We start from the raw sequence: 25,747 nt of genomic DNA on the forward strand, positions 1-25,747 counted from the left end.
AATACCCAGGACCCACGACTGCCCGTGAGGAGGAGCCTGGGAAACGCAAAGCCGGTGGTCTCCTGGAGAAACCCGGCATGACTTCCTTTTCGGTACTCGCACAACGTAGAAGGCGTGAGCTGGCTCCCAGCCCCGCTTCAAAGCAAGCTTCTACCACAGCAGCGCCTGGAGCCGGCGGGCACGCTGCCCCCCAGGGCTCCCCAGTGGCCCCATGTGGGTGCCTCCCACTCCTCCACACCCGCTCGCCAGCTCCCACGGCACTCTTGACCCTGACCTTGTCTCAGGTCTGGTTGACTTCTCTCCCACTGGGTCACAAGTGCCAGGAGGCTGGGCTCAGCCTCACGGCTGCTGCTCCACACCCGCCTGGTACAGAGCAGGTGGACAAGGGATGCCATGAAATGAGGGGACATCAGCAGAGTAGGCGTGGGCTGGAGCGAGCGCACGGTCCTGGCTGCCTTTGAACTCCCCGAGGTCCACAATGCCTGGTCAGGTGGGGTGAGTGCCCCAGGACAGTCCGCAGGGCAATGCAGGAGGGACATGTGATGAACCACCCAGACAGCTGAGGGTTTTTGCAGCCTGGAGGAAGTCACTCACTTGAAAGTAAACAAGGTGTTCCAGGAAGCTCTTGATGTCTCAGGAAAAACTCAGATTCTCTTCCGCAAGGATCCTGGAGGGGCCTTGGACTTTGTGGGGAGAAGTGCAACCCTAGCTGCTTAGAGATGTCCCTGCCGTGCCCCATGGTGCTGACTGGCAGACTGCGGAGGTAGAGGCCTGCCCCACAGGCACATCACTCACCTGTTAATAAAAGGTGACTGGGATCCCAGTTAGAGTAAGTTATACTCCATGTATACATAAAAATATGCCAAAATACATTCTACTGTCACACCTAACTAAAAAGACAAATTTTTAAAGAGAGAGAGGAGCTGGGACTGGTAGTGTACACCTGTAATCCCAGTGGTTCAGGAGGCTGAGGCAGGAGGATGGTGAGTTCAAAGCCAGTCTCAGCAAAAGCAAGGTGGTAAGCAACTCAGTGAGACCCCATTTCTAAATAAAATACAAAATAGGGCTGGGGATGTGGCTCAGTGGTGGAGTGGCCCTGAGTTCAATGCCTGGTACCCCGCCACCACCACAAAAAATAAAATAAATAAAATAAAAATTAGGGAAAAAAAGTGCCTGGGGAAGAGGGCGGAGTCACCCTGGAAACGAGTTAAACAGCCAAACTCTGGTCTCGCGGAAGCCAGCGGCCTGTTTCCCTCTGCAGTCTACTCAGGGAATGGGGCATCCACAGGGCTCACACTCCTGTTGTCCCCAAGTGCTGAAAGGACCCGCAGGGAGCGTCCTCCACCCACCAGCACACGCACGACAGAAGGCAGGGCAAGCGTCTTTATTCGAGATGCAGCAAGCACAGAAGTACCATGTGGTGCTCAGTGACATCATCAGTACTAAAAATAGAAAAATAGTAACGAAATTTCTCAGAAAGCAGCCTCCCTCCAGACACGCGGGAAAGGTGCTGCCACCTCCGTGCAGGCCAGGTGCCCCGGCAGGACAGAACCCGAGCCTCGGCGGCACCTGCTTCAGGGAGCCTGCGCCACAGGGCCCCCTCGTAGTGGCAGTCTGCACACCAGCTGCAGCTGGCCACGACCCGCCTGGCCATCTCCATCACCTCGGCTGAGCTGGGCCAAAAAAATCAGAAGGTCGTGGGGCCATGAAGACACCACCCGTGCTCCCTCAGATATCCTGAGGCGTGGGTGGACAGACGGGCAGCCTGCCAACCCCCCTGGGTGAGGGCGCTCGGCTCCAGCACAGCTCAGGGCCGACAGCCCAGGTACAGCCAGAACAAACGGAATGGCGAGACCCTGGATTTTGGGAAACGTGCTACTGAGTGTCTGACTCTCGGCACCGTGCCACTGCCTCAGGGACAAAAGGTCAGGCTGCAGGTGGAACCCAACTCCAGAGCATCGTGCTCTTTCTGGCTGACTCTCCACTCACTGCTTAAGTGTGCTACTGACCACACTGGCCAGGTGTCCCTGCAGAAGCTTCCCTGATCCTCTGCTCTGACCTGAGAACAGGGGCTCCCCAGGGTCAGGAAGGGTGAAGAACCCACCGCCACCTGAACCAGGCAGTTCCCGCCCCCAACGCACACGCTCTCACCATCGCAGGCCAGGAAGAACGGAATGGAACGGCTGTGGCTTAGGTGACCAGACTACAGAAACAGGCGACCCTGAGATCTTCCTGCGGTTCGGGCGTGGCTTGCTCTTGCTTCCCCCCAAAAGTGAACTTCTATTTGGTTTACTGACATTTATTCAGACTTCCAGTGAAAAGCTCTATAAAACACAGTAAGTGGCACGGGGTGGTGCAGGTGCCACACTTACAGTGGCCCAGCCACCAGGACTGCACTCCATGAGGTCTGTCCACACGCAGAGACTGCCAATGCTGAGGGTGAGACGGCCACCTCGGGTGGGGATCCTCACCCTTTTCTGGGTTCTCCGCTGGGTTCTTCCTGTTGTTTACACGCTGCTTCCAGAGTGTGTCCAGCAAGGAATAAATGAACGCATACGGGACTTTGAGCTAGCAGAGCGTCTGGGTACTGTGAGCATGCAAGTTTGCTGTTTCTGTTACTATAAATAAAAGTCAAAGGCCAGGTCGCACTTCCCCATCTTCTGTTTATACACCAGATCAAACTTCTCATTCATGGAGACGGTGAAGATGTCCTTCCACAGCCCGACTCGCCCTGCAAGCAAACCAGAGCGCTGTGTGTGCCACCCGCTGCCAGGCCAGCTCACAAACCAAAGGAAGCCTTGGAAATGGACCTGGGAGGTTCCAGATCTATTCCTGGACCCCTTTAAGCTTGGCCCGTAGGGACAGGATGGGCCATCTGAGCTACAGCCCAGCTGGGTCCCCTGTATTTTTGAAACTACTGTGTGTGGCAGGACATAAATGGAACCAATGTCCTCTGGGTCTGGGAGCAAAGTGGGCCCCAGCCAGCTCCGCCACTTACTCTGCTGGAGAGCCTCACGGACCTGAGGCCCGCCAGGAGGGACACTACCTCGTCCTCGGTTGACTCCCCAGCACAGTACCAGCACCTGGCACATAGTGGGAGCTTAGTACACACCCCAGAGAGCAATGCCATCTGTGGGATGCATGCGCTCTGGCGTCATGTGGAGTTGGGGTCCTCAGGACACCATGACTCACTCACAGTTCAACAGCTCCACCAAGACGTCACTTGCCTCTGGAGAATTTGAAAAAGAAGACAAAATCATCCAAAAGGCAGGAAATATTATGGCAAGGAGGAAGCCCTCCTGACGGGGTCCAGGGAAATTGCCGGAAGCACACTCGAAAACCCTGGGAGAACTTACGGTGAACGAGACACTCATGGGCATAAAGTGGACTCTGAGACAAGATGGGAAACTTCTACTGCAGGGAGGAGTCCTAGCTTAAGCCAGAGTCTCACTCCACCAGCGGTGCCATCACAGGCCTGGCGGGAGCCAGACCTCTGCTGGGCAGCTGGGCGAGGCTGGGGCAGGTGCTGGGCACTGTGGCCGATGAAGGCTGGGGGGAGAGTCTGCTAAAAACAGCAGCAGCAGCCGTGGACCCGAACCCTCAGCTAGTCAGGTCCAGACAGCAGTGGGGGCGCTGGGGCCCAGGGTGAGCATCCTGAGGGGCCACAGGGGGAGCACGGCTCTGGCCGAGCAGCCGTGAGCACAGGCTGCTCCTTCAGACCCTTCCGCTCTCAGCACCTGACCGTGAGCTCTGCCACGATTGGTCACCTCACCCTGGCAGGACCTCAGGTGGGAAGCTGCAGCCCCGCAGGTGCTGAGCTAAAAGCCCTGCACAGCAGTGTTTTCTTCAGGAATAAAAAATTATCAGCGTTGGAGAGAAAAAAATAAAAGAAAAATTGTTCCTGCTCCCCTCTATTGGCACCAAAAGGACAAAATTAGAAGCTTCTAGACCAACCACTCTACAGTTAGATTTTTTGGTGATTATTTTCTCAGCCGAGGCAGCTGAGAGCTGGTTGAAGGAGTCACCCACCTGGTTTAGGATTTGGAATCAAGACAATTTATGCTGTGATATGAACCAAATTTAAGCAATGCGGCTGGCTACCCGAGCCCTGCGCTCTCACCAGCTCAAGGAGGTCTTCTGAGCAAAGAGGCAATGTGCTAAAAGGAAACAAAACCACAGAACTGAAACAAAGCGAAACCAAGGCGGACGATGAGAAGCACAGTCAGGAGGCACACGTGGCACGCACACGTCCTCCACGCGCTCACCACACACACGAACCAAAGGGCCAAGGAAACAAAACAGCAAACGCAAACTAAAAACAGCAAACAAAGTTCAAATAATAAATACTTGTGAAGATGCAGCCAGGAAATATCACGGTGCCTTTTGGTTTGGTTGGCTTCTACCTGACAGGGCTGGGAGTGGCCGGAGGCAGGGGCTCAGCCAGCATGTGCCAGGCCTGGGTCCCCAGCACCGCACACGCACACAGCCTCCCTCCTGCTGCCGACTCAGCCTCCCCAGGAGGCCCTCTGTGCTCAACTCTCTGGCCTCCCTTGGCCACATGAGACCCTCTTAGAGGAAGGACAGGAAGCTGCGGAGGCTCAAGGGCTGACTAAAGTCACACCCCAGAGGCAGGCACGCTTCGACCCGTGCCAGCTCTGGTCTTCCCACCAGCACCTCCCACGCCATTTTGCACGTGTGGCATGTGTGAGCCACTGATGGTGGCTCTGGGCCCCCTGGAGCTTTCTCGCCCCTCAAGTTCCCGTTCACACTGCTGCCAGCTTCAGGTCTACACCACCCACACACTTGAGAGTCGTACTTACCAGCAAGGGGCTTATGCGGCCATGGCCACCACCCTGGGATTCACCCTGGGGATTTTCATGCCCAAACTCCCTATTGCGGAGCAGCATCAGATGCCCGTGCCCCAGGGCAGGGAGGGCAACCCGGCAGCCTGGGGAGGCCTCCTGCCTGCAAGGTCTTCCCACCTCCTCCTGCTGCCAAGGGCACACACCTGCCTCCCTCTGGGCCACCTACCAGGACACCACCATGAGCATTCGCCCTGCCAAAAACACACTGGCCCACCCCAAGGCTGGGTCCCTCTTCGCCTGCGCCATCTGTACCCAGCAGGCATTGGGTCAGTGCGTCCACCCTTGGGAATTGCCTCCTGTGTGCCTCAGGTCTCCTCCTCAAGCCAGGTGAAGGCTGAGAGGTCCGCCCACAGCCTCGCACTCTGACGTTTCACGTCACCAAAGCCGTCCTGGGGGATGCCCACAGGGCACTGGACGCCAGCCCTCTGGAAGCTCCCTGTCTGAAAGCACCTTGCCTCCACCTCCCGGGCTGCCCTCCCACACGGCAACGCAAGCGCCAGCAGGCATAGCGCCCCCAGGGGGCACTGGCTGGCAGGGACCAGAGAGCACAGGTCAGTGGAGCACTGTTAGTGGTCCAGAGCCCGAGGGCACTGATGGGGAGGAGGACCCGAACGGGACGCGGGGACACGCACCCCGGCCCACAGGCAGGGCCTCTGCGTTGCAGCACTGGTCCACCAGCTGGTGGCAGTGCTCTCCCAGGGACTCCAGCTGGGCCTTGTCACAGGACACACCCAGGAATCTGGCCAGCTGCTCCACCATGGTCACCAGGTCCTGGAAGACAGAACAGAGCAGCCATCAGGGCAGCGCCTTCTACTGCAGATGCCCTGGACTGGGGGACACTCGGGACTGGGCCCATGGCTTCCTCAGTGTCCAGGTCCGCTTCTTCTGGAAAGAAAAAGGAGATGAGGAAGCCACCGGGACACCCAGCAATCCCCCGGCAGGTCTGGACCCAAACCCATGGCCCGTGGGGAACTGGGAAGCACGAGGGAGCCCTTCAGGTTGCTCGGGGCCAAGCAGTCGTGGCCTTCAGAAGCAAGAAGGAGCTGGTCCCTACTGCCCCCAGCAGCTGGCTTCCAGACTGGCCCCAGGGAGGACCAGAGGCCCCTCAGGCCCAGAGGAAGGGGACTGGCAGGAGGCAGGATCCACTGTGCTGCCCCACACCTGGGGACACTGGACATGGCACCCTGAGGGGCACGCCTGTCCTCCTCTCCACAGCCACTTGCTTCTGGAAACACAGAGGCGCCTCATGGCCAGTCACTGGGTGAGAGCCTCACTGGGCCTTCACTGGGTGGTGGAGCCTTGGCTGTGGCGTGGGGAACGCTGCGGGCAGTGTCCTCTCTCAAAGGCTCATAAAGCAAAGGGCAGGGAAGCTTCTGAGCAGTCCCGCTGTAAGGACACGGTGTGACTTCAACACGGCCTTTCCCAAGCCTGGAAGGACAAAGTTCCAGGAGCGACGCAGGAACAACTGCTCCTCTGGAGTCCCGCAGCACCGGCTGTGCCAGAGCCATCCTGTCACTGCCTAGAGGCCTCCAGGGTGCGGCAGGCGGCAGGTTGGAGCAGGAGTGCAAAGGGTGCCCTGCCCTGCCCTGCCCCACGCTCTGGTTAAAAGGGAGACTGAGGACTGAGCAGTGGCTCGGAGTAAGCACCTGCCGGCACGAGTGGGCCCTGGTCCCTCCCCGGACGCCACACCCCCAGCTTCTCTGCGAAAGGAACAAAGCATAAGACAGTGAAAGAAGGGACGCCACAAGGAAGGGCTGCGTCAGCAGGCTCCTCGGGCAGCTAGGCACTAGTGTGGACGCCTCTGCAAGCCGCGTCCAGCCAAGGCCAGTGGCGGCTCCAGTGAGTGGAGAGCAGGGACAGGCAGCCTCCCGCTGCGGCGGCCCTGCCGCTCACTCCACCTGGGACAGGGACGGGAGCACACACTGCGGTGGGCTGCAACGAGAGGCTGGCACACGTCACAGGGCCCTGTGTTGGGGTCAGCCACAGCGCTGCTGGCACCAGCTGACCACCTGATCACCGTCCAGAGTGTCTGGCCACGCCTGGCAAGAACACCCTGCAGGGTGACTGCATGTGTATGGTGGGGTGACACCCTGGACACATTGTCCCACACTCACAGCCTAATCATGAGGTGGTGGCAGCAGGCAGTGGGGACGTGGGGCCAAGGGGACCTGGGCACACAGGCAGTGAGTGCTCTGGCACAGCCTTACCACCGAGCACAGATGAGAACAGGCCAGCCCCCACCCTGGAAAGGACATCGCTCGCTCTGAAGTAAGAAGTGAGCCACGTCAACCCCTGACATGTGATCCCAGACGCCCAGGCCTCAATTCGCTCTGGGAGGAGAACCACCACATGCCAACCAGAGGCTGCAACTACCACCTGCTGTGGCTTCAGGGTGTCCCCAGGGGGCCCATGTGGGGAACGAGGGGCTCAGTGAGTGCCAGGGGCTAAGAGGTGAGCTCAGAAGGAAGTAACTAGGTCATGAGGGTGCTGTCCCCAGAAGGAGCTGCCCACAGAACCCCGGGCAGTCCTAGCAAGAGGATGGTTACCTAAGAGCAGGCCAGACTCCTACCTCTCTCGTCTCCTGTCCTGCCACACACTCTCCCTCTCTCCTCTGCCGCGAGGCCCTCACCAGAGCCACGCCAATGCAGGTGCCATGCCCTCAAACTGCCAAAACCAAGCTGAGCCGGGTGCAGTGGCGCACACCTACAATCCCAGCTAGCCCGGGCTGAGGCAGGACTGAATTCAAAGCCAGCCTCGACAACTTAGCGAGATCCTATCTCAAAGAAGGAGACAAAACAAGTAAATACACTGTGAGCTAAATAAACTTTTTTTTAAACAAAATACCCAGCCTCGGGTATTTCATCACAGTAACTGAAAGCAAACAGAGTGACTACCAAGAACACCACAAAGTCACTCAGGCTGAGCTATAGCACCAAGTCCCATGCTGGCCCAGGGCCTGGCAATAGCAGGCGGGAAGTCTCAAGTCTGATGGGCTGAAAGTGGTGTCAAGAGGCGCAGGAAAGGGGCACTGAAGCAGCATGGGACAGAGGTCTGTGGCTTGACCTTAAGCTCACGCAAAGCCTGCACTCTCCTCCCTGGGGGTCCATGGCCAAGGTGCTCTCAGTCGTCATCCAGTGCCGGCAGGCGCCCCACCAGTGAGGGCCCGGCTGGCCACCAGGAGGGAGTCCTTGCCGGCCTGGGTGGCGGCTGCTCCCACTACATGTCCCGATGGCACGGGGAGAAGCAGCTGGCAGACCCAGGCCCGGCACGCCAGGGACTCCACCCTGGGAGCAAGCCCCATGAACCAGAGCACGGGAGCGCCCAGCCACACCGCAGCTCTGTTCCAGCCCCAGAAAGGAAACGCTGGAGCGCCCAGCAAGGCTGAATGGGCGAACCGAGAGCATCCACACCGACATGGACACTGCCGAGGTGGACAAGGACAATGCTGCCACAAACAGAGCCTGATGAGTCAGACGCTGCAGGGGGTTCAGGAGCACGCAGCAGGAAGCTAGGGTGAGAAAGGTCAGACGGCTGTTTCCTCTGGGAAAGTCTAGACTGTTCCGGATCTGGGCGGTTGCTAAGGTCAGGCGTAGAAGCTGGCTAGTGTGCGCTAAGATTCCCATATTTACGTATGTAAGTTATACCTCAGAAAAGGTACCCGGAGGAGTAGATGCTGCCTGAGTGTTGTGGCTGCCGGGCAGGCCCTGTGCCACCCTGCATGGAGATGAGGCCCCAAGCAATGCCGCAGGTGGGAAAGCCCACCACCTGGGCCTGAGCAGTCCACGCCCCATGTCCAGGCCAGCGGCGGGGTTGGGCTTGGTCTTCGCCCAGAGGGAGGGCACTTCAGACTACTCGGCTCATCACTGTGACATGGGAGGTGTGCAGGACTCGATGTGGCTGCAGACCCGCAGACTGGCTCCTCCCTGCAGAGGGTGGCCTGCCGTCTTGACCACAGGCCTCAGTGTCCAGGCAAGCGCCCAAGCAAGTGCACAGAGGACCCGGGTGCCCTGAACGTGTGCGCAGTGCTCCCCACCCACGCCCACAGCGCGCTCCTGCCCTCTTCTCCAGCTAGCTTCCAGTCCTGGTCTTCCCATGGTGCGGTGCAGCCGCGGGCTGGCCCCATCACCCTGGGATTCCTGACCCCGGCCCTCCTCACCTACCGTCCCCTGGCGCTGGCTCAGCCCTGAGTCTTAGCTCTCTTCTCTGGGCTCCTGCCCCTGGCCCCAGCCCACTGACACTCACCCGAACCTGTCCGGGTCCTGTCAGCGGCCAACACAAGTAGGCCCTACAGCCTGCCCTGTCTGTCCACTGTGCGCAACGTGGCACCCGGCCCTGACACAGGCCATGAACACACCTGCACCCCATCCCTCTGCTGGTTTCCCAAGCCCAGGTGACAGTGTCTCCTGCCTGCCCTGCCCCAGACAAGGGACATCCCCCTATACAGCACCCAAGCCCTCCTGCCCCTTCGTGGATGACACCTGTCCCCATTGTCACTCTCCATCCCCTCCTCTCCTGCCTCTCCCGACGCCTGCCTCGTGTACACCCTAGGACAGACGCCCCTGACCTGGGCTTCACACGGGCCACCAGCAGCCCCCCTCCACGCCGTTCACCACCACAGCTGCCAAGCCACACCCTCTGCACACCAGTCCCCGACTGCACAGCTAACCTTGCTCTCCCCTGGGCTTCACGAGGCTGCTCCTTTGCAACTGTCCAGCTCAGGACCACACCTTGCTGGCCTCCTCAGGTTCCTCCTCACAAGGAGACCAGGACCCAGCGATCAGGGCCAGCTCGACCGCAGCCTGCGCTGTGCACCTGGGTCGGGTGAGCATTTCCACATGGCTCAGAGCCTTCCACTCGCTCACGACTGCAGCGTGGGGCCTCTGTGGGCCTCTGCACAGCCCCCAGGGGATATGGGGGTGGGGCAGGGCGTGAGGACCACCAGCCTGGCGCTGTGCTGGGGCTTCCCCAGGACAGGCTGGGTGTTCCACAACTGGTGGCAGCCCTCTGCAGGGGTGAGTCCCAGGGCACAGGCACAAACCTCACTTCTGCTGCAGCATGGTTTCTGATGCCCAGCAACCCCAAATTCATAGGGCCCAGCCCAAAGTCAGCAGGGGGAGAGACAGAGAGGGCAGGGACTCTGGGAGGCAGACGGACACCACACCACCAGGGCCCCACTTCTCAACCTCACCAGCCTCTTCTCAAGCCAAGGAGCCACCTGCTGTCCATCTGCTGGGGTCCCACAGCCCCCCAAACTCAACACAGCCAAATGTGGCCTCCTCACCTTCACCCAGGGCCCCTCCTCCTCCCTCGCGCTTCCTGCCAGGGTCAGGGCCATTCCACACAGGCCTCTCTCTAGGCCAGCCCTCCTGCTCCAGTCCCCACCGCTGACCACCAGCACTTTCCTGAGCACGGCAGGTGACGCACCCCTCGCTCAGCTCGGTTCGCCTAGCCCTGCACACCTGCCTAATTCTCGGCCAGCCCAGGCGGCAGCTGCGTCCAGCAGGACACGCTCTGCCGCGAGCAGTCAGGAGCTCCAGCTGGGGCCCCAGCAGCACAGGCTGCGCAGCACCTCACCCAGAGCCCCAGGTTCACTTGGAGAAAGGATGTGGGCCTCTACCACGGAGAGTCACTTGCTGCAGTGTCAGATGGACACCTGCACAGCCTAGAGTGCTGATGAACACGCCGGAAAGACTGAGGCAGAAAAGGGAGGTGCTGGGGAGGGAGAGGGTCGGGAGGTCCCCCAACAGGGGGCAGAGGAGCAGGGCCTGGAAGAGGGGAGAGGGTGGCACGTGGGCATCTGAAGGGCATTCTGGGGGGGACAAACGTAAAGACTGCGGATGGAAGCTGGTGGACAGGACAGAGGGACAGCCAGGAGTCGTGCGAGTCAGAGTGAGGGCAGGGGTCTGGCGGCTGCCCAAGGGGCGCAGCTGAGGAGGGACACAACCTGACTCTAGTTGAGCCCCTCTGGGTGCCAGGCTGGGAGGACTGGAAGAGGCCATCACCCAGGCCAGAGAGCATGCTGGCAGAACCCAGAGAAACGGCCACGAGAGGCGGCGCTGGAGGCAGAGCCCACGGTGCCGAGGCCCCGCGCAGCGACACTCACCCGGTGCATGTCTTCGTACTTCAGGAAGAGCACGTTGGCGTCCGCGCGATGCTCCCAGAACTCCTGCACATGCTCGAACCAGGAGCCATAGCCCACTGCGGAGACAGGACAGTGGGCACCACAGGGCTCGCACGGGGCAGAGCAAGCTCCAGGCTCGGCGACCGCCACAGACGAGCCCCCAGAGGCCCCGAGCCCCGTGCCCTAAGCAGGCTTCCGCCCACACCTGCGCCCGTGCTGCCTCTGGATGCCCTGAAGACCCCACCGGGGTGAGGGCTCAGGACGCAACCCGCAGGACTAGGAAGACCCACGGTGGCCAGTGGGAGCACGACACCCAGGGCAGTGACTGGCCGGGTGGAGTCGCTGGTGGGGTGGGGTGGGGCGGCGGCCCTGCACAGGCTGCGTCCTGTGTGAATCCAGCAATGCCCGAGGAAACCCTGGAGGACCAGAGGCAGGGAGCCCCGCTGGCCGACGCCACAGTGCTGCCCAAGCTGCCTGACGTCTCTGGCTGGGCAGGCACAGCAGGGGTGAGGGACGCACGTGGTGCGGGAGCTGCAGCACGCTGCCCTGTGCAGTGCCCTGGGGCCGTCCTGCCAGGCACCTCCGAGGACACTCCGTCAAGAGCCCAGCCTCAACGGAAGACGCAGGCCGTGGGGAAACCTACAGAGATCCCTCCTGCGGAGCCCCAGCCTCCAGGCTGCCTGCAGGCCCCAGGCAGTCAGGAGCTGACCCGGTACCCAGCACACTCCCGTGGACACACGGAGACCTGATCGGGAACCTCGTCACCTGACTCAGGCCAGCAGCAGAACTGAGTCTGGGCTGAGCGGGCCTTGGGCGGAAGGAAGGGCCAAATGACCACAAAAAGGCAGGTAGAAGAGACCTCATCCAGGGGAGAAGGCACGGACTCCGAAGAGCCTGCAGCCAGCGTGGGGACACGCAGCTGCACAGAAGTCTGCAGGGCCCAGAGAGGCCAGCGCAGCTGACTGGGTCGGGCAGCGAGGGAGGCCAAGAGCACATCTGCTCTTCCAGGCCCGCCAGGTGTGGGGCTCTGCAGTGTAGACGGCGAAGACGCATCAGGGCTGGCACTGGTCCACCCGGGAATGTCCCCACACTGCCCCTCAGTGTACCTCACACTGCACCTCACAGTGACCCATCCACAGAGCATCCTCTACCCTGCATGCATCATGGTGACCCTGTCCAGTGTCCCTAAGATGTATCACAGTGACCCTTACCAGTGTGCTCCACGGCATGTGTCACAGTGACCCCATCCAGTGTTTCCCAGAACGTGTCACAGCAACCACAACCACAGAGCTCCCTTGTGAAACAGGGAGCCCGTCAACAGAGCCCCCGTGCTGCACACCGCCTGGCCTGGGCGTCCCTGGACCCTCGTCTCTGGAATCCAGGCCACAAATCCCTCCTGTGGGGTCTTTCTCAGGGAATATCTTACTCCCACGCCATGCTCTGACCTCTGCCATCCGTCTACTAGGGAATGGTGGCGTTTTAGTGCTCTGCACGAGAGTTTCCCACTTCTTTAGAACCTGAAGCAGGCAGGGAAAACCCTATGTTCCCTTGTCTGTGCACCAGCTGGGTAGAGTGGGGCATCGACAGGCTTTCGATGGGACCCAGGCGGTGTGGCCGTGAGCTGGGTGGGTGGGTGGGTGGGGTGACACCTGATGGGGGAGGACTGCACGGGGACTGCCTTTGCCTGCTCTGCTGAGGACCAGCCTGAACTTGCAGACTCTGCCACTGTGGCATTGTCCCCAGGCTTCCGCAGGACAGGGGTACCTGCCGGGACCACAGCAGGGGTGCTGGGTGGTCACTCCGTGAGCAGCTACTCAGGGCCGGGCAGGCTGGGCTAAGGAGGCCCCGCGGCAGGCTCGTGGCCCAGGGTGCAGTGCCTCCCACCCTGCCGGCAGGCGCCCTGCTGCAGGGGCAGATTTGCAGCAAAGATCCAACGAGAAGAAAGGAAAGCACTCAGAACCCCTAGGCTCCTGTGGGTCTTCGAGTGCGAGCAGCCGCGGCGAGTGAGGGGCACGGTCGGGGGCTCACCCTCACCCAGGCCTGAAGACGGCTCCGGGCTGCTGCCCCGGGCGCCAGGCACACTGGCTTCACGCTCCTGGATCCTGCCACGTGCTCCATCCTGACCCTGTCAAAACCCCATAAGTGGCTCAAAGCAACTTCTGCTGGAAATGAACAGGTCAACGCAGTCCTGTGTGGATCAAGGACCATGGGTCCGGCCGCTTCAGACCTCCAGGGCACACTCCAGAGTGCCCACCTGCTGGCTCAAAAACACCCCAAGCAGCCACACGTGCTGCGGAGGCCCTGGCAGGTGGGGCCACATCTGCCCTAGGACTGCTGCTACACTCAAGGGGACAGTGGCCTGACGGTGAGAGAAGCAAGGTCGGGGAGAGCCAGGCTGCTTCCTCCCCGTCCGAGCAGCGTGCTGGGGTCACAGTCCCACCACAGGGCCCCACCCCATCACCTGCCTGTCCCTGAGGTCCAGTGGAAGGCCACCTACGCTCACACCGTAGAGCCCATCACTAGCAGCAGCGACACCATGGCCTCTGAGTTTGCTGTGCTTGTTCCACCTTGTCTGGCTCCCAGGCAGGAAGGAGGGGTTTTTAACTGTGGAGCTCCCAGAAATGCCAGCGGGTGGTGGGGACCAGGGCTCAAGAGTCCCAGACCTCCTGCCAGGTTCCACCCTTGGAGCGCCACCTGCCCTCAGGACGCAGGCCACCTGATGTTACCGTGGGAGCTGTGAGCATGCGGCGCCCTCCCGGAATGAGTGACCCACAACTGCAACACCCCAACAGAGACGCTTACGCTTGTCGTTCATAAATCTCCGGCAGAACTCCTGGAAAGTGCCCCGGTAGCTCATGGTCCGCAGGGAGCGGTGGAACTGATAGTAGGACACCACCAGGTCCTTGGGGTTCCGAGCCATGTAGATGACCTGTGGGCAGCAGGAAGGTTGTGAATGGACACCACTTCCCACACCAGGGTGGGACCCAGGACTCTGCATCCAAAGTGTGTGCCAGGTAAGGACTGAGCACCGCTGCCTTTCTGTCCCCTAGATCCACTTCAAAAGAGAAGGCGGGAAAGTTACAGTGTGGTGCTGGGGACAGAACCACAGGCCTCAGGAACGCAGCTCGCCAAAGGCACTCAACACCAGGAAGGGTGCAGGCAGCTGCCGCCTCTGCGAAGGCAAACCCAGCTGAGGCGGGTGGAAGGCTGCAGGCCCGTATGCAGGGTGGCTGAGGTTCAGAGAGGGGGCCCAGGCCAGTGGGTGGCGTGGTTATGGGCTGACCACGGGAGGAGGGCGTGGCAGGTTACCTTGGAGTCACCGTTGTGGAGGTCGGAGGGCAGGAAGCGGTAGGGGAGGTGGCTCTTGATGAGGCGGGGAGACGTCAGCTCCTGTGGGCGGGAGAGGAGGCTTTGAGAGGAGGCTCGGCCAACGCGTATCTTTTTGAAGGGGCTTCTAAGGGACCAGAAGGAAAGGGTCCCAGATAGAGCAGGACCCAGCACGTCACCTGACCACATGACCCTCACCAGGCTGGACCCTGGGGGTAGAGATGAGGGTCCCATCCTCAGCCTGACCAGCTGACCTCTCACAGCCACGAAGGTCACTCAAGAGACCTAGGAGCTGCTGACCTGGTCTGGAGAGGCCACCAAGGAAGGGCCTAGAACGGGCCTCAGGGCAGCCAAGGAAGCACCAGCACGGGCAGAGGCAGCACCCGAGGCAGGGCGACACCCGTCCGAGCGCCTCCTGCTCCCACCTGCCGCAGCCCTGCTCATCTGTGACGCACCTCCAGCTCCCGTGCCCTTGCAGAGACCCTCCGTCACCCCAGACACCGCCCCCCATGGCTCTCACACCCTGGCACCTGGTGCCCACAGCTTCCCCAGCTGCCACACCACAGCCCCCAGGCCTGGTCTCCGCTCGGGTCCAGGCCCCTGGGACCAGGGGTCTCTGTGCCCACTGGTCCCTCTGCTCTGGCCCTCTCCTCTCTGGACTGTTCTGGGCAGCCCCCAGGCCGAGGCCAGGCCTGTCTCTTCCTGACCCACTGCCCTCTAGGGCTGATGACTCCTGTCCCATGACACCATGAGCTGACACGGCCAGTTGACTGCTGCACCCCAGTGCCCGGCAGTGCCAGCACCCAGCACAGCCACAGTGCCCGCTTCCTGGGCGTTTCACAGGGAGAAGCAGCCGTGGCCAGGCCTGGAGCACGGGCAGACCGGCCCACACCACAGGGTCACAGAGGGACCTGCGTGAGGTGGGGCTTCTCTCAGAGCTGCATTCAGAAAGTCCATCTAGCAGGGCAGCAGGCAGGTGCGACAAGGCTGCGGCTGCAGTGCTCACAGAACGACGCCTGAACTCAGAAGGTGGCCGCAGAGAGAGACCCAGAACGCGGGAGGACATGGCACAGGGATTGGAAGTGGAAATATACACATTCGCACCTGTATGAGTGTGTGCGTGTGTGTGTGTGTGTGTGTGTGTGTGCGCGCACATGTACAAACACATACACACACATAGAAGTACTGGGCATGAACCCAGGGGCACTCTACCACCAATTTATATACCCAGCCCTTTTTTTCTTTTTAATTTTGAGACAGGGTCTCACTAAGTTGCCGAGGCTGGCCTCCAACTTGTGATCCTTTTGCCTCAGCCTCCCAAGTCAGTGGGATTACAGGATGGTCACCACCATGCCTGGCTTATTTCGTTCTTGATACCAACCCATCCTCCCAGCTCCCTGGACAGGTGGGGAGGGGCTGGGGAAGGCCAGGGCCTGCACTCCACTGGTGGCCCCACATCCACACCCTCCCGCCCCTGGGCATCTACTGCCTTCCCACTCCCGGGCTCTCTGACCCTGATGGGGACTGACAAGCTGATCAGGTGCCAGGTCACATCATGGGCTCAGGCCTAGGGGTCTGTCTCCCGGCTGTCTGGGGCCACCTGGACTCTCTCCTCTCCTCCGCCCATAGAGCCTTCACCCCCTTCAGCACCCACTGTCACTAACCGGACTGCAAAGCACTGGGCGGGGTGGCCAGGGGCTGGGCTGCCTGCCCGGGGTACCTTGATGATGTCCAGGCCCGGCTGGGGGTACTCCAGCACCGGGAGCTGCTCGTCGATGTTCATCAGGCCGATCTCGTCGGGGTCAGCCCCTTGGCTCACCAGGTAGACCACCTCCTGCAGCAGGCTCGTGCCTGGGGAGAGAGACCAGAGAGGGGCACTCGGGTTAGTCCCCTGGTCCCCGTGGCCCCCAGCCCCGTGGTCAGGCAGCACCTCTGCCCAGGAAGGGGCTGAAGGGCCAAAAGGAACAAGCCGAGTCTGACGAGAAAGCACTCCAGCCTGAACCCACTTCTGCTGGGTGACCTCGGAGCCCAGAGGGGCAGGATGTCGTGGCTCCGGGCCCTGGACCTTCCGGGGCTGACTTTCTCAGCTGATGCAGAGTGACCAGGGCCGCGGAGAACCTGGCAGCCAGTGGTTTCCACGTCTGCCGGTGTTCAAGACTAAACACGTGCAACCGTGATCCCGAGTGCACGCCAGGAAGCGAGCCAGTGCTTCTGCCCAGGGACCTGTCTGGAGCAACCCTGGCCCGTCCCTCAGGAAACAGGCCTCGGAGACACAGGCGTCCAGCAACGATTTCTAGGACTCACTGACCATCACACAGCACCACGCAGCAAGAGGTACTGCGGTCACACACGGCACGTGGCTCCGAGCACCCAGGGCAGGTGCTGTGTGCAGTCCCTTTCCATGAGCGAGAAGGTGAGGCAAGCACAGCGGGAACTAGGTGGCTACTCACTTGAAGACACCGAGGGGACTCTGGGGTCCTGGATCGTGACCTCGGTCTGGCTGGAGTTCCGGAAGCATGTTCGGTCACAGAGAGAAACCCTGCCCGTCTGCCAGCGGCCTAAGGTGTGGGGCCACGCAAGGCAGGGCTGCCAGGCAGCACGGCTCCCGCCTGCGCTGGGCCACAGCTGCCCACAGGGCCACAGGCCGCTGACGAACTCCCCTCACAAGGCAGCGACCTGGCACGGATATGGGGACCAGCCCTCTGGGATTAACAGCCCATCTCAGACTCAGGGTCTGTATCCCCAGCCTAGAACCCGCTACGGCTTCCCGGTGTTCACAGACCAAGGCCCAGGCCCCACTTTGTCGAGGTCCTGGAGCTCCACACCGGAGACCCAGGTTCCCCCTTCCTGAGGCCCCCAAGCTCCCCACCCAGGGGTCCAGGCTCCGCCACCCTGAAGGCCCTGGCCTCTGGCTGCTCCCCTCTCCTGCCTCCCGTGCCTTCAGAAGTCCCCGGCTACAAGGACCCTCTGCATGGCAGCACCTGCAGACTCCGCCTGCGCTCCCTGAGCCACAGGCAGCCCGAGCAGCTCAGAGCTGAGCGGAGGCGGGAGCAGGCGGAGCCCAGCCTGCACACCTGCTGGACAATCACGGGGCACAGTCCTGTTCTGGCCCTCCAGGGCCAGGGGCGACGCCACCTGGGAGCCAGTAGGGAGCAGGGGGCACTGCCAGGGAGGGGCCCATGTGCTATGTCCAGCCTGGCGTTCACGCTCCTGCGACCCTGGTCCTGAGGCCAAGCCACCCGCTGCCACCCCGGGATCCACAGAACAGACGGGCCCAGCTCGGCACTCTGTCCCTTCACTCTGTAGGCCCCGGCGCTGTCACTAGGGTCTCCCATCCTGGGCCCAGATGCGGCCCTCGGCACCCTCCTCAGCTGCCCCCACCCAGCCCGCTCCTACAGGCAGGCTCGGGCGGGCACCTGCCTCCCGGAGCCTCACCAGGACCAGCAGCTCCGGGTGCCTGGCCACCACCCACCTGCCTCCTGCCTCAGCAGAGCCCACTGGCCCAGCCCCACCCGGTCAGGCTGACCCTCCCCACATCTGACCCATCCTGCACCCCCTCACAACACCCCACATGCCAGCAGCCTGGAACACACGAGGCAGGGCCTCTATCCCGCTCCTGGCTGCAGCGGGAGGGCGGAGACGTGGCTCATGGACCAACGCGCCCTGGGTGCTGCTCGGATGCCCGGTAGCCAGGGCGGCCAGGAGGCCAACTTGGAGCAGAGGTATGAGAGGAAGGGGTTGTGCTGGCGGGAAGGAGGTGGCAGCTCTTCACAGCCAAGGGTTCCCAGACCAGGAGCTGCAGACCCACCACAACCTGGGGGCTGGGCACCACGTCCCCACACACAGATGAGCAGGATGTGACTGCCCTGCTCTCCTGGCCAGCTCAGCAATGTCCTCCCTAACTGGGGCACTCCCACCCGCGCCCCATGCTGCCTGCAGCCCCTGCAGGACAATGACCAGGGCAGACGCTCTGCGTGGAAACCTCCATCAGCGCCGACCACTCGGATCCCGTGCCCCCACCTCCGTCACTTACTGCTGCCCACGAGAACCTCGGGCAGCACTTCACCAGCCAGGCCACGGGCCCCGGGCCTTCCCCTGGTCCCACCTTTGCTGCTCGAGCACCCCCGGCCTCAGCCTCTCCCTGTCTAAGCCAACGGAGGTCACGAGGGCCACCCTGCGCCTGCCCGGCACCAGGCAGAGGGGACACGCAGGTCAGGTGCAGGGTACAAGCCCTGGCCTCCTGAGGGACCAAGCCTCTGACTGATCGGAAGGAAGCACAACCAGGGCCAGTGATGACCACCGACTCATCACCTGGCCAGCTCCAGACCTGCACCTAAGCACCTGGACCCAGGGCCAGGCGCAGGCTTCGGAGCACGGGCCCCTGCAGGCCCTGCGCCACGCCACAATCCCCCAGTGCTCGCTCCGCCCAAAGCCACCACCCTCAGGCCTTCACCCAGATGTGGCTCTGGAGGCTGCACAAGCCTGCCAACCCAACCACCCACCCACGGTCCCTCCAGCGCCCCTGGTGGTCACCTGTGCCCAGGACTCTGTGGTCCCAGCGAGGCAGCTTGGCCGGCCTCAGCTTCCTCCGTCCAGCTGCCTCTGACCTCCAGCAGACCTCCCACCTCCTCAGGGCGAGCAGCCCAAGGTCTCGGCAGGCTGCCCTTCTGCCTGGCCAACAGGACCTGACCGGTGGGTCACTGTCCCCAAGAAGCCTTCCCAAGTCTTACCATGGGTCTGCCCTGCTCCAGGGACCTGGCGCTTCCTGTCCTACCCGTCACACGGGCCTGACTGAGGACACCTCCAGAAGACAGGGAGCTGGTCTCACCTGAGTCTACTCTACAGCTCTGGAGGTCCTCAAGAAGGCCACAGGTTGCTTCAGGACCAGGCAGACGGGGCGGGAGCACGGTGGGGCAGCCATGGGGAACAGCTGAGGCGGATGCAGAGGAGGGGAGAACGCAAGGGAGTGGGAGAGCGGGCAGGAGGCCAGCCGGACGCCCAGGGAGGTCTGGTCTGCAGGAGAGAAGAGCTGACAGGGCAGGGTCACTGCGCTAGTCAGTGACGAAGCCACGCGCTCTCCTCGGGTTCAGGGTGCAAGTGCATGGCCAGGATTTGCTGGCGAGGCTGAAATCACTCTGAGGGTGACCAGGAAATACTCCCTGTGTGGCAGGCAGCTCTGACCCTGGGATCTGGCAGACCACCAGGAGCCCCTGGGGTTCAGGGGCAGAACCGCCAGGCACTGGTTGGGCAGCCTGTCAGCACCACCCTGGAGCCCAGCAGAATTCCCAGGAAGGACACGTGGTCCTGGGGTCAGAACCATCAGGGCAGGGCCCAGAAGCACCAGGGCCTGGGCCTGAAGCCTGACCCGCACCCGCCTGTTTCCCAGGTGACAGGTGAGGCTGTGAGCAGCCCTCTGTGGGCTCTGTGTCTGAGAGCAGCCTCCCTGCTGTCTCTGAGGGAGGGACATCCTTCCACGCCACGGGTCCACTGAGGCCCAGGCGAGCCTCCTCCTGGAGTCACCTTCTCCAGGGAGGCTGCCTTCAACCTCCAGTGTGGAGGCTGGAGCAGGGGCCGGGTGCCTGGGAACAGGAGGGGAGGGCCGGGCACCTCCTCCTGCGGTGTTCACTGTGCCCTCGCATCCCGCCCTCACCTGCGCTCCATGTCCCCACGCCCACGGCCTCTGCATCTGGGGCCCTAGAGAAGAAACCTCCTCTCTGCAGTCACCCCGCCCAGCTGCGACCCCCCACTCCAGAGCCCTGCAGTCGACCCGGTCTCTGCCTGTCCTCCCCTCCACAGCCACTGAGGCTCTCTGCTCAGGACGCTCGGCACCTGCATTTGGCCTCTGAGCTTCCTGTCCCCTCCTGTGGGGTCAGGGAGGCTTCCAAGGCAAGCTGAGACCAGCGTGAGCTCCACCTGCCCCTGGAACCACGCACACCCCGCGGGGACTCTGGAGAACCCGATCCGCCAGGTGCAGCCAGAGTCCTCCAGCTCCCTGGACGGCAGCAGCAGCCGGGCCTGACAGCAGGGCGCCTGTGCCGCTGACCACCAGCACTCTGTCCCCAGGAGCCTGCTCTCCCAACTGTCGCCGACAGCCCCACTCCCTGGAGGAGGAGAAGGCACTCTGCCTGCTGGTCCCTGTCCTGGTGCTTCCACTCGCTGGCCCCACACTCTAGAGTCCCCCGTGCAGAGGAGGATGGGGAGCCAGGAGGAACAGAGAGCCCCTGGTCGCCCCACCGGCTCCGGCCAGGGAAGTCCCCACCAGAGCCCAGGTCACAGGCCCACCCCAGCCAGTGCACCACACGCGGCCGATGACCACAACAACCCCAAGGTGCCACCCTGGGACCCACTAATGGTGCCCTAAGTGCCATGGCTCAGGGGGACAGTCTCCCACACACAGGCTCCTGACCCACAGCACCTGCTTCTCACTTGGAGGAGCGGCTGGAATGCAGACAGCTGGCACCTGGGCAGCCCAGGCACCCAGGGCAGAGCAGGACACCTGGCCCCTGCCCCTCGAGGGAAGGCTGCAGGGTCACCTCGCACAGTCCCTCTTCCCAGCCCTCCCCCTGCTCGCCTGCTGAGGGCACCGCCTGCCTCTCTGGGGGCCCGTTCTCCAGGACCCAAGCCCCCTCCCAGGTCTGGGTGCTCAGGCCTCTGCAGGACGCCGGGCTTGAGAGGCACACTTGGAAACCAGTCCGGCCACTGCCTGGAGAGTGGTGCCAGCAAGGCCCAGCCCCTCGTCCGTGAGGGGAGGACAGCCCTGAGGAGGCCTCGCGGTTACAAAACACCCAGCAGAGCACCTGGACCACGACCCAGGGCTGGCACCACCCAAGGCCAGGCCCCCGAAGGACATGCAGGGCATGCAACTGGAGCCAGGCCAGTTACACCGGTGTCCTCGCAGGGCCCCAGTTCCTGTGGCAAGGACAGGCAGACTGACAGAGAAGTGAACCCCGCACCTCGCCAGCCTGCCGAGGCTGGAGGTGGGCAATGCCCGCCACCCTGTCCACGGTCCCTGCCAATAGCGAGTCCAGGGGAGCCCCAGAGGCTCTGTCTCGGTGCATTTGAGGGAGCTGTAGGAGAAGAACCCACACAGCGGGGAGCACACGGGAGTCACGGGGGTCTCTGGATCACTAGGCCCCTCAAAGTGACCACTGAGCCTTCAGAAAACCCCAACGAGTCCACAAAATGCGTCTCGGGAGGTGTCTACCTGCCCATGGTGACCCTGGCTGCTCCCCGTCTGCAACGGAGAAGCTGGCCAACCACCGGGCGACAACGGGCAGCATGCCAGCCACACTCTGAGGGCTGGCGCCTTGTCTGGTGGTCGGGGCGCCAGCAGGGACCACCAGGGACCCTTACTGCAGGGCGGAGAAGGCTGGGGGACCTGCTCCCTGGGAACAAGGAGAGCCAGGCGGGCCACAGACGCCGGCGTCACTCAGCCAGGAGGACCCTCGAAGGGCCACCCTCCAGAGAGGCAGGGTGGCCGAAGGCAGGACACGGGAGCGGACCCTGCGGGGAGGGAAGGACTGTGCGAGCGGCTGCCCAGCCCGGGCACAGCCTGAGCCCGCGGTGCTGCAGAGCTGGCCCTGCAGGTGCGGAGCCACCGGGAGCTGGGGGCCGGCAGAGCACACTCCTGGGCCGCAGGGGGGGAGCCCGCACCTGCACCCACCTCTACGGACAGGCTTCGCGCCTGGCGGGGCAGCAAGCCCACTGCCCCAGGGCACAGGGGGGCAGGGGGAGGAACAACCCGAGTCCCCCACCTAAGCCGAGCCTGGCGGTGCGGGCAGGACTGCTGGGGAGGTCCCCACGAGGGCCATGTGCAGCTTCCCTCCCCGCTAGTGCGCCCAGTAACGAGGGCCAGGAACAGCTCGGCCCGGGGCAAGAGCGGGGGCAACCAGGACTCAGTCTTGGGCCAACAAAGCAGCCAGAGGACCCAACGGAACCCGCCCTGCGCCCATGGCACAGCCTTCTCCACAGAAGGCCCAGCCGGGACGCCACCGCTCCCCCAGCGAGGGCTCGGGTGGGCGAGGGCCTCTGCAGGGCCAGGGCCTGACTGTGGGACCTGCGGCCTCCTGGCTTGGGCGCTGGGAACCCGAGGGCCCGCCCCCTGGGAAGGGGTGGCTGGTCCCAGCCACTCGCCCCATCCCGACTCCCCCGCGGTGTGCGCCCAAGGCAGTCGCCAGGTGCAGCCTGGAGGAGCTGCTGCCTGGCGGCACAGAGGGCAGCGAGTGGGCACCCGGCCACACCTCTCCTGCACTCCCACGTCTGCCCCGTGCAGGGCTGCCCTCCCGGCCACCTGCCGAAGCTCCTGGCATGGCATGGGCTGAGCAGCGAGGCTGTGCTAACCCAGGACGCCGCGGGCAAGGCCTCAGTGCTCCACCGTAAGAAGGGGGACGAGGGCAGGCAGGGGAGAAAATGGCATGTGAATGGGCACCAGAGTCCACCTGAGAAGACACGCTGACGAGAACCTCAAGCCCCCTCCGTGACCCAAGACGCCCAGGATTAAAACACACCTGAAGGAAGGCTGTGCCCCGACTCTCCCAGGGCCAGGGCCCGGGCCTCCATGACCTTCCCAAGGCAGCAGACTGGGGCAGGGAGATGCTGGCCAGGGTTTGCCTCTGTCCCTTGGCAGCTGTGTGACTCTGAGGTTCTGAAATCAAGGTAAAGGACCCCGGCAGACTGGCCTGACAGCCCACCCGGCACGGGGCACTCAGCGGATGGCTGAGAAGTCGGCGCCTTACCCATTCCCAAGAGTTCCAGGCCCAGCAGGAAAATCAGCATGTGTTCAGGATGATGGCCTGAGGATCCCAGAGCGGGCACAGTGGGCAACCGTGCAGGGACGGTGACTTCAGGCGCAGAGAGGGCCGCAGACCCACCCAAGGGCACAGCCTCCTCACTAGAACCCAGACATGGCCCCACTAGCCTCTGGGGAAGGCGTCCAGGGTCCTCCTGCCTGGTGCAGAGGTCTGAGGGTGGAGTCTAGGGACCCCTTGCTCATCCCACGTCCCAAGCTGGAGGCACAGCGGGCAGGGAGTGTGACACTTCACTGGACGTGAAGCTGGTGTGACCACCTCTCCTGAGAGCTTCTCCCTGACGCCACCCGACCATGAGAGCGGGTGCAAAGGAGCCAGTGGGACAGCACAGGCAGGAGGACAGGCCAGAGGACACCAGGCCACGCCGCCCACGCACGCAGCTCTTCCTCCGGAGGTCCCGGCCGGCCGCAGGAGCAGTCACTGCCTCCCGGAGCCCCTGATGCACCTGTGAAACGGGGCCTTGCCTGGCCGCTCCACTCTGGGAGGGCTCCCTGGGACGATGGCCCCCCGGGCTTCGAAGCTACAGGCCCCTGGCTCCCCACAGGCTGCCCTGCCCACAGGGTAAAGGTACAGGGGGCATAGGGGGCACAGGGGGCGCAGGGAGACCAGGCGGTGAGAGGCCTGGGCTGACAGAAAACTGCTCCCCTGAGGTTTTAAGCGCAAGGCTCTTCGGGGTGAAGGACGCCCCCCAGTCCTCAGGCCATCGCTGGCTCTCCTTAGCAGGGGAAGGGGAGCTAAGGCCGCCTCCTGCAGAAGCCTAGGATGTGCTTCTGCTTGTCCGTGAGAGCCGCAAAGTGCGACCCCTGGTTTGCCCTCCTCAAGGAACCCAGGAGGCTCCCAGCGGAACCCCCAGCCCCAGCACGCGGCCCTCTGAGTGCAGAGCAGGGCCACCACGGTCCCCACCAGCAGCTCCAGAGCCCTGGATACCACGAGTCCGCCCAGGCAAATCCTGTCCCGAACCACCGCCTTACACAACCTCACGTGGACACTGACACAGGCGACAGCGGAAACATCACACTGTGTGTCGCCCCAGCCTGGGCCTCACCCACTGTCCGCCCTGCACACCCTGCCTCTCCTATGCCCCACAGGGGACCCAGAGTCGGAGTGGAAGCACTGGGTGAGCGGTGGTGGCCTGTTCCTGGCCAAGAAAGCATCCTGTGCCCATCTCTGTCCATTGTCCCTTCCCAAGAAAGGCCCAGGAGGACCTCCAGGCTTGGTCAGCCCACCTGGACGGATTCGTTCTGTAGCCAGACTGCCCCAGGGCCCTCAGGGCCCTTCCACCACCTCTGGATGAAAGCCCCCACCCAGCCTTCCTCAAGGGACACCTGGGACTCTACAGTGTGACAGGCAAGCCCACAGCTCCTCAGCCACCTGCTCCACTGCTGTCCAGCACGACCCCCTCTAGGCCGGCCACTGTCTAAACCACACATGGCTCCAGACTCAGATATCTGTCTCCCTCCAATTCAGTGATGGCAAGGGAAACCCGGGGCTCCGGGTCTTCCCCGCCAACCTCAGCAGAGGCCCTACGCAATCACCTCCTCCGTGGGGCCTGGACACAGCCCGGCCTGGCTCCACAGCCCAGGTCTGCCACCCACCAGCTGTGTGACCTTGCACAGCCACCTCCCCTCTCTGGGCCTTGGTGCCCAGACTGTAAAAGTGGGAAGGGCCAACTCTACCTTACAGGATTGCTGCCGGGCGCCGAGAACGCCCGGGTCCCGGGTAGGCGACGGAGGCAGCCCTGGACCGAGCGAGCGCGCGGGGCGCACACTCTGGTCAAGGCTGCCCCATCCCCCACCGGCCCACGCTGGAAAAGAGCCCGTTTTACCCCCTTCCCCGGATGATCACGGAGACTCTGCGCTCATCACAGGCCGGCCGGACGCGGGACCAGAGAGGTTAGGTGACCCGCCCAAGGTCACACAGCCGAGCAGGTACCGGGCGGAGAAGCGGGATGGGTGGCGGCCCTGGCCCGGCCCCCGGCGGCGCGGCCCAGGGCTGGGTCCCCGGGCCGGCGCGCCGCGGTCCCCGCCCGCCCGGCCCCGCGCGGCCCTCACCCGACTTGGGGTAGGTGACGATCCACACGTCGCTGGGCCGCACCGGGAAGTTGGCGATCTCCTCCATCTTCCCGCGGCAGAAGGGCGGCAGCCGCACGCCGTGGAACTCGAAGTACTTGCTCTCGAACTCCCCCGGGGTGCTGGGGGTCTCGGCCTCGCTCTCCGCCATGCCGCCGCCGCCCGCGCCCCGCACGCGCCCGCGCGCCCGCCGCCGCCCGCGCCGCAGCGTGACGTCACGGCGCCGCCGCGCGGCCCGCTCCGCGGGCATGACGTCATGGCCGCGCCCGACGCACGGCGCCGCTCGCCGGGCATGACGTCACGGCGCCGCCCGCGCGCCCCCGCCCCCGGCGCCCCGCACGCACGCCGGCCGGCGGAGCGTGGAGCGGCGGCCGCGCGCACCTGCCCGGGGCTCCCGGATCCCGCGTCCGCTGGCCACCGCGAGAAGGCCCGGTGGTGACCGCGGCGACGTTGCTGCGCCGGTGCCAGGGCCAAGCAGAGCCCGGGAAAGGCGCTCTGGGGGACCCGCTGCCCGCGAGCTGCCGCGAGGACAGCCCGACTCCCGAGCTCGGTAGAAGC

The 25,747-nt window shown here is 63.4% G+C and overlaps 1 protein-coding gene across 1 annotated transcript; it reads right to left on the reverse strand.

The window, feature by feature from the left end:
- Positions 1 to 1,369: 1,369 nt before the first annotated feature.
- Sult4a1 (sulfotransferase family 4A member 1) lies at positions 1,370 to 25,398 on the reverse strand. The gene is made up of 7 exons (XM_047547968.1): positions 25,172 to 25,398; positions 16,034 to 16,164; positions 14,296 to 14,376; positions 13,789 to 13,915; positions 10,969 to 11,063; positions 5,498 to 5,636; positions 1,370 to 2,731 (listed from the first exon to the last, which is right to left on the reverse strand). The coding sequence occupies exons 1-7, from the start codon at positions 25,338 to 25,340 to the stop codon at positions 2,619 to 2,621; spliced, it is 855 nt and encodes a 284-aa protein (XP_047403924.1). The 5' UTR covers positions 25,341 to 25,398; the 3' UTR covers positions 1,370 to 2,618.
- Between the last annotated feature and the right edge of the window lie 349 nt (positions 25,399 to 25,747).

The sequence above is a fragment of the Sciurus carolinensis genome, chromosome 4 (assembly GCF_902686445.1).
Source record: "Sciurus carolinensis chromosome 4, mSciCar1.2, whole genome shotgun sequence".
NCBI lineage: Eukaryota > Metazoa > Chordata > Mammalia > Rodentia > Sciuridae > Sciurus > Sciurus carolinensis.